The sequence below is a fragment of the Peromyscus leucopus genome, chromosome 12, assembly GCF_004664715.2.
Source record: "Peromyscus leucopus breed LL Stock chromosome 12, UCI_PerLeu_2.1, whole genome shotgun sequence".
Lineage (NCBI taxonomy): Eukaryota > Metazoa > Chordata > Mammalia > Rodentia > Cricetidae > Peromyscus > Peromyscus leucopus.
The window spans coordinates 47,423,137-47,438,152 of NC_051073.1; the positions used below are offsets into that span (position 1 = coordinate 47,423,137).

General features: G+C 38.1%; 1 protein-coding gene across 2 annotated transcripts in view; it reads left to right on the forward strand.

Moving 5' to 3' along the window:
• LOC119088785 (leukocyte surface antigen CD47-like) overlaps nt 1–15,016 on the forward strand; it is a 41,838-nt gene that overhangs the window by 18,246 nt on the left and 8,576 nt on the right. The window contains exons 4-7 of one of the 2 annotated variants that reach the window (XM_037209724.1): nt 7,152–7,259; nt 8,381–8,473; nt 12,443–12,538; nt 13,894–13,986. In XM_037209724.1, coding sequence (XP_037065619.1) covers nt 7,152–7,259; nt 8,381–8,473; nt 12,443–12,538; nt 13,894–13,986 — 390 coding nt within the window. The remainder of the gene's footprint in view (nt 1–7,151; nt 7,260–8,380; nt 8,474–12,442; nt 12,539–13,893; nt 13,987–15,016) is intronic. The other variant, XM_037209725.1, reaches the window with a different exon arrangement.

Here is a 15,016-nt window from a genome sequence, read left to right on the forward strand (position 1 = left end):
ATCTCACTCGTTCGTTTCATTTGCTAAGCAGCAAGAATTTCTATTTCACACAGTCCTGTATTTTAATTCTTGGTTTTACTGCCTCAGTTAATGGATTTCCATCCAGAAAGCCTTCACTTATGCCTATGTCTTGAAATATTTTCCCTTAAAAGTTCCAGAGTTCCAGATTTTTATATCGTGGTCTCTGATCAAACACTATCGTACTGAATTTTTGTACTGAATGTGAGATACAGACTGTGTTTCATGCTTCTACACGTGGATATCCAGTTTTCCCGGCACCACTGGTTGTCGAGTCCTGTCTCCAATGCATGTTCCTGACACAGCTGTCAAAAATCAGGACGCCGCAGCTGTGTGTTTTTACTTCTGAATCCTGTATTCTATTTCATTCACCTACATGTCAGTTTTATTCAACTACCGCTCTATTTTTATCGCAGTGAATCTGAAGTATAAGTAGAAATCAACAGTGTTCTTTCTGGTCAAGATTTCTTTGACTCTCTGGGGTCTTTTGTGTTTCCTGTGAATTTAAATTGTTTTCTGCTTCTATGGGAAAAAAATCACTGGAATTTTGGTGAGAATTGCATTGAATCTGTAGACTGCCAGTTTTGCAATTAATTAAATTCTCCTGTTTCATGAGCATGAGAGGCCTTTCCATCATGCCATTTCTTTAATTTCTTCCTTCAGCGTTTTATATTTTCATTGGAGGTCTCTTTCATTTCCCTTTTTAGGTTTATTCTCAAATAGTCTTTAGGTTTATTCTCAAGGACTCCGCTATTGGTGGATTTGTTTTCTGATTTCTTTATCAACAAGTTATTTGTTGACATTTATGAAGGCTACTGATTTTTATATGATGGTTTTCCATCTTGTGGCTTTGTTGAAAGTGTTTATTTACTCCAAATACATTCTATAGGGTAGAGTCTATCGTATTTTCAGAATTATGTCATCTGAAAATGAAAATTTTGATTTCTTTCTTTCTTATCTGAATTCTTTTAGTTCCTTTCTCTTGTCCTTCTTCTCTAGCTAAGACTTCAAGACTAAATCTAGCTAATGCATCAACACTAAATAAAGAGTGCAGAAAGTGGCTGCCCCTGTCTTTTTGCTAACTTTAAGGGAAATGCTTTGAGTTCTCCAGTTAGGATGATGTTGGGCATATGTTTGACACGCAATAGCCTTTAGTTGACGAAGTATGCTTCTTCTTTTTTTTTTTGTCTTTTCTGTTTTCATGAAGGATATTGGGTTTTTTGTCATAAGTTTTTCTGAATCTATTGATATGTGCATGTGTTGCAGTCCTTGACACTGTTGATTGACTTGGGTTTGGTAAACCATACTTGCAACCCTGGAGAGCTGGAGATTTGATCATGGTGAAGACTCTATGATGTGTTGTCGAGTTTGTTTTGGTAATATATTATTGAGAAACTTCTGTGGTTTTGTTCATCATTGAGATTGACCTATAAATTTGACTTTATCTGGTTTGGTATCAGGATAAAACTAGCTCTGTAAACTGAGCTCAGCATTCCCCTTCCCTGTCTGCTTAATCAAATAATGTAAGGAGCGCTGATGTTATTTCTTTAAAGATCTGTTAGACTTCAAGAGGGAACTCTGTGTTTCTCTACCTGGCCTGATACTATGTAGAGCAGGTTGTCCTTGAACTCAGAGAACACCAGCCTCTGGCTGCAGAGGTCTGAGTTTAAAGGCTTGCCCCAACATACCCAGTTAGTTATAGGTATGTTTAAGTTGTTTATAACATATTTTTAAAAACCTTTTCCTTGTATCACTAGTTCTCATTTACACGCTGTTGATTTAATCATGATAAGTCATGTGTGTCTAGAAATTTATCCATTTCTTTGAGGTTTTAATTTTTTTGAAATATAGATTTTCATAGTATACTTCTGAATTAATTATTAGCATCTGTTGCAATGTTCCCCTTTCATCTCTAATTTCATCTTCTCTCTTTCTTTTTATTAGTGTGTCCAAGGCTATATCAATTTAATATTTTTTCAAAAGCAGGTCTTTGTTCAAATGATTCTTTGTTTTGTTTTTCATTTTCCATTGCATCAAATTCTTTCCATCTTCTAATTTGGGCTGAGCTTGTTCTTATTTTCCTAAGACCCCCAAGTGATCCATTAGTTATTTATTTACATTTTCCTGACTCTAAGATTTCTATAGTTATATGGCTCCCTCTTAGGATGGCTTTCATTGTATTCTACAGGTTATAATATACTGTGTTTTCATTATCATTCATTTCTAAGAACTTTTTAATTTCTCCCCATTTCCTCAGTAGCCTACTCATTATTCAATTGTGGGTTATTGTCTCCATGAGCTTTTACGTCTTCTGTATTTCTCCTTGCTGATGATTTCTAGTTTTACTACACTGTGATTAGATAGAATATAAGGAATTCAATTTTCTTATATTTGCTAAGAGTTGCTTTGTGTCCTAAAATATGGTCTATTTTATAGAGCATTACCTGAGCTCCTGGGAACAATGAGTATTTTACAGTCTTTGAGTGGGATATTCTGTAGATGTCTGATAAGTCCATTTGACCTATAATGTCATTTAAGTATGATGTTTCTTTGACAATGGCCAGTCTACTGATGAAACTGGGTTACTGCCATCATCCATTATTATCTGTCCTTTCCAGCAGTGTTTGCTTTATGAAACTGAGCATGTGGATATGTAGCTCAAATTTAGAACTGTAGTATTTCCTTGATGTACTTGATGTATTTCCCTTAATCAACACAAAGTGGCCTTCTTTATTTCTTTTGACTAACTTTGGCTTAACATCTAATTGTCAAATGTTAGTATAGATAAATGTGCTTTCATTGGTTTTTCTTGCTGATTGTATTTTTGCATTGGGACTTACATATCTTAGATTAGGCCACTGACTGAATTAAAAAAATAACACATAGTTTTTTGGTATTGAAGTATTTATAGTGTTCAAGTGGAGGTGAGTCCTATTGGAGTTGAGTTTGGTCCCAGGACATAGTTTAGTAGCCAGAATCTTGGGGTACTAAATGCAGTCTCCACAACTACTTTGGAAGTAGAATATTAATTGCAGAATCAACTATAATTTTTAATAAACTCTCTAAGAAAGTACATTAATAGTATTCAAAACAGCCATTCCTTCAACTCCAATAACTTTTAGAGAATATGGAACAGGATTGTAGGAGGAGGAATGCTAGGATATTATTACTAGACACAAGACTAGATAGAAAATAAGTAAGACTGGGAATTACTATAAAAACTCGCAAAAAAATGGATAAGGGAAAAGTTATTAGGAGGAAGTGTGTCCTAGTTTGCTTTTTATTGCTGTGAAAGGCATTCTCACCAAAAGGGACTTGAAAGGAGAGGGTTTATTCCAGCTTATAGCTTACAGTCCATCATGAAAGAAAGTCAGGGCAGGAACTCCAGAGAGGAACCTAGAGGCATAAACTGAAGAAGCGTCCATGTAGGAGTGCTACTGACTGGCTTGCTCCCCATGGCTTGTTCAGACCTCTTTCTTATACAGTCCAGGACCACTCCCTACAGAGAGATAGGCCTTCCCACATTAATCATTAATTTAAAGAATTGCCCCATAGACTTGCCCACAAGCCAATCTGATGGAGGCCCTTTCTTAATTAAAGATCCCTCTTCCTACATGATCCTAGCTTGTATCAGATTGACACAAAAGCAACAAGCAAAGGAGTTGGGATATGATGAGGGGAGATGAGTTTGAAGATTATTAAAACCAATGAAAGTCATAATCAAGAAGTATGTGAAGAGAGTATGTGAAAGAAAAAAAAAGAAAGAGTGAGGCATGAGACACAAAGTATATGGGTTGTAGATAAAAATGTAGTAGAGAGAATATAATAGAATAGGTGCAAAAACAGAATCATCATAAAACCCAACTAAGCAATATTTTAAAAAAAAAAACTAAAGCAAAATGAATATGTATATATGTTAGATAGTTTTGTCAACTCTACATAGCCCAGCATAACCTGGGAAGAGAAAATCTCAGTTGAGAAAGTTCCTCTGTCAGATACAGTGGCTAACAAGTCTGTGGGACATTTTCTTGGCTGTCATTGAAGTGGCACTGAACAGCCCACTGGATGTGGTAGCCCTTTGACAGCTCATCCTGGATTGTCTAGGAAAGCAGGCTGATCAAACCATGAGGAGTAAGCCAGTAAGCAGCGTTCCATCAAGGCCTCTGCTTGAGTTACTGCCTTGAAGTCCTGCCTAACCTTTCTTCATGATGAACCATAAGCTATAACTGAAATAAACCCTTTCCTTTCCAAGTTGCTTGTGGTCATGGGGTTTATTCTAGCAATAGGAAGCAAACGTAAGGCACCTTGCAAGCATGAAGATTTAAAACAAATGCCTACATGAAAAAAGCAAAACTATTATAATATTAGTTAATATCTATTCCCCTCTCTGAGTTGTCTTAGATCTAACACTGGTGGTGTGACAGCTGGCCACCTATGTCTCCGATTCAAACCTGTTTGACCAGATAGAACAGTGCACAGTGTCTCAGTGGTGTTTGGACAAGTTGCCTCTTAGGTTGAATTACTGTCCCATGAGAGTTTTCTATCCCTCTGCATGCACTTTGAACACTTGTCATCCAGCCATCTCCAGACTTCAGCTTGTTCTATGCACTCCAACTTTCTCTACTGTCAATCTCAACACTTGAGCTTCTGATGTGGCCAGACCCAAGTGTGTATTTTCTCATGCAGGTCGAAATTGTCATCTCACTAGGACTTGGGATGCCTGTGTTGGTGGTTTGGGCTTAAGATCACTTGCTCTACTGAGTTCCAGTTCAGGCCAGCACTCCCAGGTGTCCACATGACTCTGTGGTTCTATGGGTCTTGCGCTCCTAGTGCTTTGGATTTTGGAACAGTGGCTATGCAGTTTTCTACTCTTCCCAGCAGAGAAATTTGATATGCTCCCTTCCGTTCCCAGCTTAATTGGCAGTGGCACAGGATGGCACAGAGAGACTGGCTGTTTATCCTGGGTAACTGCTTCATGAAATTTGTGAGTCTGTAGTCCAGGATTTTGTTTTTATTGCCTTCTGGAAATTTTCATTTTTCCTTTTACTTGCAGACTGACTGAGAGCATGGGTGTGTGGGGGGTGGGGGGTGGGGTTCTTCCTCTTCCACAACACCTTTGTTCAATACTCTAAGTTACAATCAGTTATTTCCTCTTTAAATCTATTTTTAAGTTTTTTTTTCACTTAGTGTGTGTGTGTGTGTGTGTGTGTGTGTGTGTGTGTGTGTGTGTGTGTGTCCAAGTCCTGGAAATGACATGGAAGAGAGGTACAGTTATCACTATTCTAGGTCTTCACAAATGGAGACCCACATTTGATCCACAACTATGAAAAGAATAGAAGCTTGACAATGCAAGGGAGGTTCACACTAAGGGAAGGCTGAAAGAGGTCAGAGAACATACAGAAATATTGGCATTTATGACAAAGGATGTGAGAAAAGGCTCAACAGTGAAGAACATTTACAGATCTGTTTCCAGAAGCCACATGCTGGCTCACAACCATCTGCAACTCCAGTTCTAGAAATTGAAATACCCTCTTCTGGCCTTTATGGGTTCCTGCATGCATTTGGTGCATATAAACTCAGGCAAGCAGACAAGCGTGTGTGTGTGTGTGTGTGTGTGTGTGTGTGTGTGTGTGTGTGTGTGTGTGTGATTAATTTCACATTCAGAAAAAAAAAAAAAAAAAAAGTCCAGCAGAGAGTAAAAGAAAGTGCTGTTAATCCTGTTGTCTCAGGGTGGGCAGAGGCACATGAGGATAAGCTGTGTTAGGAGCAGTAATTCTATGATGAATTCTCTTGAACCCTGGCAGTGTGCTTTTATTTCAACATCTTAGTTGTAAATTTTGGGCATTTTTCTCTATCAGAATTTCACCAGGATGTGATTTGCTCAATATTTAGTGTTCTTTTACAAAATAAATTTCCCTAAATTTCTAGGTGCTTTACTAATTTTATACAGAATGGAGCCTGGTTTTCTGTTTCCTATATTGCTAATTAACTAGTTACTGTCCATGAGTCTTGTGTGAATCACTGCTGTGTGGTCGGTCTGGAATGACTAACAATATCTAAAGATACTTTGAGTGCCATATAACCAGGGGATATTACTGTGTGGAATTTAGGGATTCCACTCAAAGTTCTAGTGTAATCATGCACAGTCACCTTCACAGAAAAAGATTAATATAGAAACTTAAAAATGCCCCAGTTAAGAAAGATATTGTGACTTCCTCTATAAAGTAATAAGAACTAAGTTTCACATTCACATTCACATTGCTATACATAAAGCAATATTCACATTGCTATACACATAGCAACATGGCAATACATATGTATTGCCATGACCCTATCTATCAATTCCTTATGAAAAGATGTGAATAATTTGATAAGAGCTTTATTCAAGGGTTATCCAATTTCACTGTATTGTCAATTTGTCTTTGCACCTTATATGTTATAAGGAGTTGGGGATTTAGCTCAGTGGTAGCGTGTAGCAGGAATTTTAAAAGTTCTTATTAATAAAATCAAACCTGAGGCAAGTTATTGGGGTCCATGCTGGTGGATCAGAGAGACAGAACAAGCCACAGCTGTCTCACCTCGCCGGATCCTCAGCTGGTCTTTGTCTCCTCAGACTGGAAGCCTCTGAATCCTCATCCGGAATGGGTCTCAGCTGAATTACTGCTCAAAAGCCTGAATGCTTAACCAGCCAAAATCTTCTAGTTTCTGGTCCTCACGCTAACTTATATATCTTTCTGCTTTCTACCACCACTCCCTGGGATCAAAGGCTGGCTTTCTGGGATTAAAGGCGTGTGTCACCATGCTTGGCTATTTCCAATGTGGCCTTGAACTCACAGAGATCCAGAGGGATTTCTATCTCTGGAATGCTAGGATTAAAGGTGTGTGTGCCACCATTTTCCAGCCTTTGTATCTAGTGGCTGTCTGTTCTCTGACCCCAGATAAATTTATTAGAGTACACAATATTTTGGGGAACACAATACCACCACAGTAGCGTGCTTGCCTAGCAAGCACAAGGCCCTGGGTTCAGTCCTCAGCTCCAGAAGGGAAAAAAAAGTGCACCTTACATGTTATAGAAATGCCTTCATTTCTGATTAAGTTCCTGTAATTATTTTGTCTTTTTTTTTTTTTTTGAGTACGAAAATATAAATCCAACCCTGTGAACAAGAAGATGATTCTTTTATCTACTTCTGGACTACTGCTCACCATAATTGTCATTCTCGGAGCCATTCTTTTTATCCCAGGTAAGATGCACAGCACTGGGCTGTAGTATGTATGGCTGATGTGAGGGACATCAAAGGAGAGCCTATTGATTCCAAGAGCTGTTGGGACAGATTGCGGCAGATGATGTGGCCTCAAAGAACAGAAAGCTTCTCAAGGATCTGGACCTCTTACGCCTGCAATTGCTATGTGCTCAACATGGTGTTCCTTCATGAAGCTCTAGTGGGCGTAGAGGGGGGCGGGGTGTCCCACTTCCTGCCTCTTGTGACTTCAGTGTTTGCAGGCAATGCTCAGCTTCCTTAGCTCATAGTGGAGTAGCTCCGTTCTCTGCTCTTCCATCATCTGCCTCATCCCAGTTCTCTTTGTTCTTTGTGTTCTCTTCCTCCCTCACAAGGGCAGTGCTATTGAAATGGAAGACACTTGTTTAACTCAGTTGAAGAGTCCCCCTTCTAAATCCTCAACTGCATTATATCTTTTGTCATAGTTTTTGGGGACAGGAAGGTAAGGATGTAAATAGGACCACCATTCAAGCCGCTATGGAGGCAGACTTGACTGGCTGGGATGTGGAAATGGGCCCAAACACGGGAGTCGTGTCTATCTGAAGTGGTCCTTGCAGCTGAGAGATGGAAGTATAAATGAAAAATAACAGCAGGGAGCCGATGGGAGTAGAGCAAAGGCTGGGACTCGGTGGCAGACTGTAGAACCCGACTGTTATCCCTTAGGGAGACCGAGGCACAGGCGGAGCTTTAGAACACGGATTGTTTGCATCTAGGGCTGGTGAGGGCCTGGAGAGGTGATGAAATCGGTAGCCAATATGAAAGAGCACTTGATTTGGCTTCGAGACAGGCTGAATACTGAATGAATGGACTGCGAAGGCAAACTTATTATCTGGAACTATGCAAGGCAGCTAGACTAATGCCAAATACAGGTTTTCACGCGAGGAGACTCTGACATTAAAATTTAGATCATCAGTTTGGCCTGAAGTAATTGAAAAATGTTGACTCACTGTAAATTTGGAAGAAAATATTTAAACATTTCATACTTTATGAGTACAATATTCAGGGCAATGCACTTAATAAATTCAGCACATTAACTTCCCAAACAGCAGAAACACACAGAAAAATAAATTTTTGTTTGTTAACAGGTAATTATTCAAAAAAGAAAAGCTATGGGCTTATTTTGTTTGTTACTCCTTCAGTGATACCTATAGTTCTTCAGTACTATAAGTTCAAGCCAGGTAAGCATTTGATGTTTTAGCATGATTTTAACTACCTCTTCATGTAAAAGACAGAACTTTGGGGAAAACCTTCTATCCTGTTTTTAATTAACTTCATATTATGGAGACTTCCATCCACAGGTGCAATGAAGTGTCATTTTAATCCCCATTCCAATTCCTCCTCTCACTGCTCCCAGGTCCCACCAACATGTCCCCATCTCAACTTCATGTCTTTTTATGTTTTTAATTTGATAGAACACCAGGTCCAATTAGTGCTAACCATATGTTCATAAATGTGAGGCCATCCATTGGCATGTAGGAAACCCAACATTGGCCATGTCCTCAAAAGACAATGATTCTCCCTCCCCAGAGCAGTAATCAGTGGCCAATAACCCCTTAGTGAGAGGTGGAGCCTAGGAACAACAACATTTATGCCAGAACTTTGACTGGCTTGATCTTCTGCTGGTCTTGCTGAGGTAACCAGAGTAGCTATGAGTTCATGAAAGCGATAGCAATATCATGTCCAGTAGACAGCAACTCATGGCAGTCCTTCCTATCACCAGGCTCCAACATTGTTTCCAACTCTTCCAAAATGTCCTGTGATCCTAGCTGGTGGTAGTGGTAGGTGATAAAGACACCTGATTCAGATACTCAGTTTCTTGTTTACATCTGACTGTTTTTCACTGCAGAAAGAAGCTTCCTGACAAAGAAAGAGAGCAACACAGGTCTAGTGGGTATAAAAATAAATATCTAGAGGCAATTTGACAATATGATCATTGAGTAAAATAGCAGTAACAGGTTCTACCCTAAGACCAATTAACTCCACAGCAATTTTTGACCAGGATTATAATAAGAGGTATGAAATGTCCCCCTGTTGAGCAAGTTTCAAATCCTATCAGAAAGTGGTTACCCCATAACAGTTGTGTAGCATGTAGGGTCCAACTTGGCAAAACCATTGATGACTTTTGTATCTCAGAAACCTACATAGCACTTTCTGTCGCTATGGAAATTTGCCAGCAGAGAGGATGTTTTCCATTCATTTCAACTGATTTTCATAGCATTTGGTTTATTTAAAATATTTCCCATTCTTTTTTTTTTTTTGGCCCTAGAAATTTTTTTTTTTTTTTTTTTTTGGTTTTTTGAGACAGGGTTTTTCTGTGTAGCTTTGCGCCTTTCCTGGAACTCTCTTTGTAGAGCAGGCTAGCCTTTCACTCACAGAGATCCGCCTGCCTCTGCTTCCCAAGTGCTGGGATTAAAGGCGTGCGCCACCACCGCCCGGTGAAAATAATTTTTTAATGAAAATAAAATATATTCTTTCAAACTGATTTAAAAATCAAGGACTTTAAGGTTCCTCATGGAGACTGTGGAGAGGGAGAGAGGAAGAATAATTTTCAAGTCCAAGAACTGGGCGGTGACATCTTAAACCACACACAGCAGAGGCAGGTGTAAATAACAGAGATGGGAGCGGCTCTGCTACATGAAGGTTAATGATACCGCATTATAAAGCAAGATTTATAAAAGATCATGGGGAACCCATGCTATTCTTAATGACATTTTCATTGAGATTGCGAGCCTGGGCGATCTGAATTTCCAAAAAAAAAAAAGTTCTGTTCTTTGAGCCTCGTCGTGCGAAGGCCAAGAAACATATTTAAAGGCACCCCAATAATCTCTCCGTAACAAAAGTCTTTTATATAATATGCCCTGTGTTCTATATACCGCTCACTATCTAGAATAAGGGGGAAGGAGGACCGTCTTTCCTTTTAAAATAAACCGCAAAAACCCCAGGAGGGCCCACCTTTTTTTTCTTTTTCTGGGGGCCCAGAATTTTCTATTGACTTCTGTAGACCGAGTATTCCCCAAAACCCAGAAAATCGGTTTAGTTTAATATTAACTTTTTTTGCACCCATTTGCGTGTGTTTTTCAGGAAGTTTGAGAATAGTTGCATAAGAATGTGTCTGGTGCTTGCAACAGCTCGCAGCTTAGGAGAGTTTCTCCAACGTGTCCAAGGGATAAATGCTCCAAAAATGAGAAACTAAAGAAAAAAAAGAACAAAAATGTATTTTACTATCAGATTTCAGGAGTTTGTGTTAGGAACACTTGGCCTGCAATACCTCAAGATTATTTTTGCATTTTAAATTTCAGCGGAGTAAAGTTATAAGCAGATTATAAGTACACCATTTCTCCCACTATGCTTTTCATCAAGAAGACTATTTCTATAAGAAGAGGTTACAAATCAAGAACACTAAACACAGGTTTTGTGTGTATATGTAGCTGAAAGTTTTCCTGTGTCTTGCCTGGCCCATGGTCAAGACAAATCTCCCTCACCTGCTGGTCCTGCAGCCGTTCAGACCCAAGTAAACACACAGAGGCGTATATTATTTTTAAACTATGGCCATAGCAGGCTTCTCGCTAGCTAGCTCTTATATCTTAAATTAACCCATTTCCATAAATCTATACTTTGCCACGTGGCTTGTGGCTTACCAGTATCTTTACATCTTCCTTCTCCTGGTGGCGGCTAGCAGTGTCTCCTCTACTCTGTCTCTTTCATCCTCTTTCTCTCTCTTTAGAATGCCCCACCTAACCTTATTCTGCCTCACTATTGGCCAAACAGCTTTATTTATCAACCAGTCAGAGCAACACATATTGACAGCATACAGAATGACATCCCTAGCTCAGTCGGTAGAGCATGAGACTCTTAATCTCATGGGTTCAAGCCCCACATTGGGCACCAAATGTAGTCAGAAGGTTTCTCTGGGTCCCGCTAAGCCCCATGCAATCCCACAGCTTATAAAATAACCACTCAGAAGCTTATATTAATTATAACTTCTAAGCCATTAGCTCAGGATTATTACTGACTAGCTCTTACACTTAAATTAACTCATAATTCTTATCTATGTTTAGCCATGTGGCTTGGTACCTTTTCTTAGTCCTGCCTTGTCATCTTACTTCCTCTGTGTGTGACTGGCAACTCCTGACTCAGCTTTCCTCTTCCCAGAATTCTCCTCATCTGCTTAACCCACCTATATTTCCTGCCTGGCTACTGGCCAATCAGCATTTTATTTATCAACCAATCAGAGCAACACACATTCACAGCATACAGAATGACATTCCACAGCCTCTGTGTGTGTGTGTGTGTGTGTGTGTGTGTGTGTGTGTGTGTGTGTGTGTGTATTGTTTTGAGGGTTTTTTTTTCATTTTGTTTTGAATTGGTTTGATTTGCTTTTGGTTTTGCTGTTGTTATTGGAGAAACTTAACATATCTTAAGATGGTAGTATGTATATACAAAATATAACCAATATTATTTTTTTACAGTTTAAAAGTAAACCTCTAACATATTTTTGTTGTTGTTATTAAAAAGTCACATCTGGGCCAATGAGATAGTTCAGCAGGTAAAAGTGCCTGCCACCAAGCATGTCAACTTGAGTTCAATTCCCAGAACTTACATAGTGGAAAGAAAGGAAGGACTCCAACAAATTGTCCTCTGACCTCCACACATATGCCTGCTTCCCCCAACACAAAATAAGTAAATTATTGTTTTAAAAGTCACTTTTGTGGGTCTTAATGTCTCTTTTGAATTGCTATACACTGAAAAGTTTCCATTTTAAAAGCACACATCCTGGAAAAGCATAATAGAGGCTCTCATGTGTGTAATCACCAAAGAAATTTTTGTGTGCATGCAAAGAAGTCAGGCATAATAGCTGGTCATGATGGAAGATACACAAACCCAGTCAAAGCAGCACCATTGTTAGGTTTGGAGTTAAAACTTTCCATCCTGTTCAGAAGACAATGATGGTGAACATCTACTAAGTAATCTGAAGCCAACACTTATTGGAAAGGGTGAGCTCACTGGAAAAATGTCTGCCATTTGAAACCTTACTGAAGCCAGTCTGGTCATAGTACCTTGTTGTTGACTGTACCAAATACAAGTAAATGTTACTGCTTTAGCATCCTTCTCATCATGCCTCTGCTTTGTCCTTTTCTTTCTCTTAGCTATTGGGAGGACCCTTCATGCTATGATCATATTTACAATCCTTCAGGCATTGGGCTTTGTACTCGCTATGGCAGGACTATATCTTACTGTAAATGGTAAGAGTCACATTTTTCTGGAGTCTTGATTTAGATTTCTTTTGGACAGAAATCTTAATTTTCTTTTTCTTTATACATAAATTCTATCTTTTTAAAGATGCCTTAGGTTCACAATCAAGTTCAATGTACATTACAGGGTTTCTATGAATTACATCGTATACTCTTCATGTACTTTCATATATACTTCATGTCCACCTATTCCACACTATCCGCAACTGGACAGCACATTTGTTCTAATTAATGAACCACTGTTTGAAGACCATCACTCACAAATTACATCATTTTTCCCTCTTCATCTGTGGAAAACACATATGAGATGTATTCCTCACTGTGTTTATCATATAAACTACTCTCACTGGTAAAAATCTCTTGTTCCCTTCTTGTTTATTTCTCTATCCCCACAAATCCCAGCCAATTTTCATTTTTAAGAATGTCTTTTATTTGGAAACATATGATATATAACTTTTTTGGGGAGGTTACAAAGCAGGGTTTCTCCATGTAATTTTGATGCCTGTCTTGGATCTCGCTCTGTAGACCAGGCTGGCCTCAAACTCACAGAGATCTGCCTGGCTCTGCCAGTATATTGATTAAAGGCATGCACCACTGCCACCCAGCCAGTACATAACCTTTTTATATAGACTTCTTTCGCCCATGCTTTTTCATGGTTTCATAGTTCACTATTTTGAGTGCAGAATATTTGTGAAGACACACAATATTTTTTAATGCACTCATCTAATGAAGGATACTCTGGTTGCTTTTAGACTTGTTGTAACTATGAATACAATTTCTATAAACATACATATGCATTTTTCTATGGATATACATTATCAATTCCATTTGAGTAAATACTGGATTGTACACTAAGGGCATATTTAGTTTTGTAATTGTCCATATCAAAATAGCTGCAGCATTTTGCATCACCAGCACCAATGAATGACATTTCTTCACATGCTTAACACTTACTGATTTAAGATATTCTTTCTTTTATCATCATATTCTTCCAATAGGGTTTATGCTTTCAATTCCAGCATAAAAATATTGTCTACATATACTCATGGGTATTTTCTAGCTATCCAAATTATTATGACTAGATTCACATAAGAACTTTAAGAATAACCAGATTCAAATTGTTTGCGGATAGCATTTCACATTAGTCCTGATATATATGTTATGAAAACATGAGCTTTTTTCCTTAAAACTATTTGTAATCATTTTATTGACTGAATTAATAATAATCAGCACATGTAATTAATTTTTAATCTTGAATAATTACTTTCATTAAAACTTGATATTATTTATTTCTTTAAGCAGTTTGTATGCATTTATAATATACAATTTTTTTGTTGTTTTTACAGAGTGTGTGCCAAAACATGGCTCCCTTCTAGTTTCAGGTTTGATCATCATAGCTCTAGTAGAATTATTTGGACTAATTTACATGAAATGGCTGGGTAAGTCAGTCTTGGTTTTGTGATCCTCTGCCAAGAATTTCAGCTATGTAACTTGGAACATGCTTTAGTTGTTTCTTGTAATTTAGGGACAAATGTATTACAGATACCATAACTATGGGAATAGTTACAATGAACATGTGAGTATGTAACTGTTGCAACCTCAGCTCCCTCGGTAGTAGGATTGCTGGGTCAAAGGGCATGCTATTTTTCTTAATTAACTTTTTGAGATGCGTATGTCTGTCAACATACAGGTGGAAGTTGTATGGTGTTGTAACATATTTTTATATGAGTTATCAAGTTGCAGTGTTCCATGTTGCTTGGGCTATTTGAGATATTCTGTGGTTCAATATGAATTTTGGTGACGTTATTTGCTATATCTATGAAGAAACTTTGGAATTTTGATGACAATGTATTAAATCTTTATATCATTTTGTGTAATATGGACCTTTTACAATAATGATTATTTCAATTCATGAACATGGAGTATCTTCCCAATTGTGTATGGGGCCTTCACTGTTTCTTACTAGTGTGTTACAATTTTTATTGAAGAGGTCTTTCACTTCCTGATTTACATTTATTTACAGACATTTTATTTTCTGGAGATATTGTTACTGACATTACTTTCTTTTTTTGTTTGTTTTTTTGTTTTTTGTTTGTTTTTTTTAGCAATGTTGTTGCTGTATAAAAATGGTTATAGGGTTTCATATGTGGGTTTTTCATCATGCAACATTACTGAGTTTGTTTATTCTAGCAAGTTGTAGTGGTATTTGGGTTTTTATGTAGAAAAGCTTATCATTTGTTCTTATGGAAATGATTTGGTAGCGGGAGAGTGAGCATGGTGGTGCTGTGGAGAAGCGATATGGTTGTAGAGACATACTCCTTGAGTTAGAAGAGTGTGGATGCAGACAGCTTTGGATAAGAGCGGCAAAAGAAAAAGGAACAGGAGACACATCTGTTAGTGAGTTGGAAGAACTGGTGGTCAGATAATTAGGGAATATCAAAAACTAGTCTAATCATGACTACAAATGAA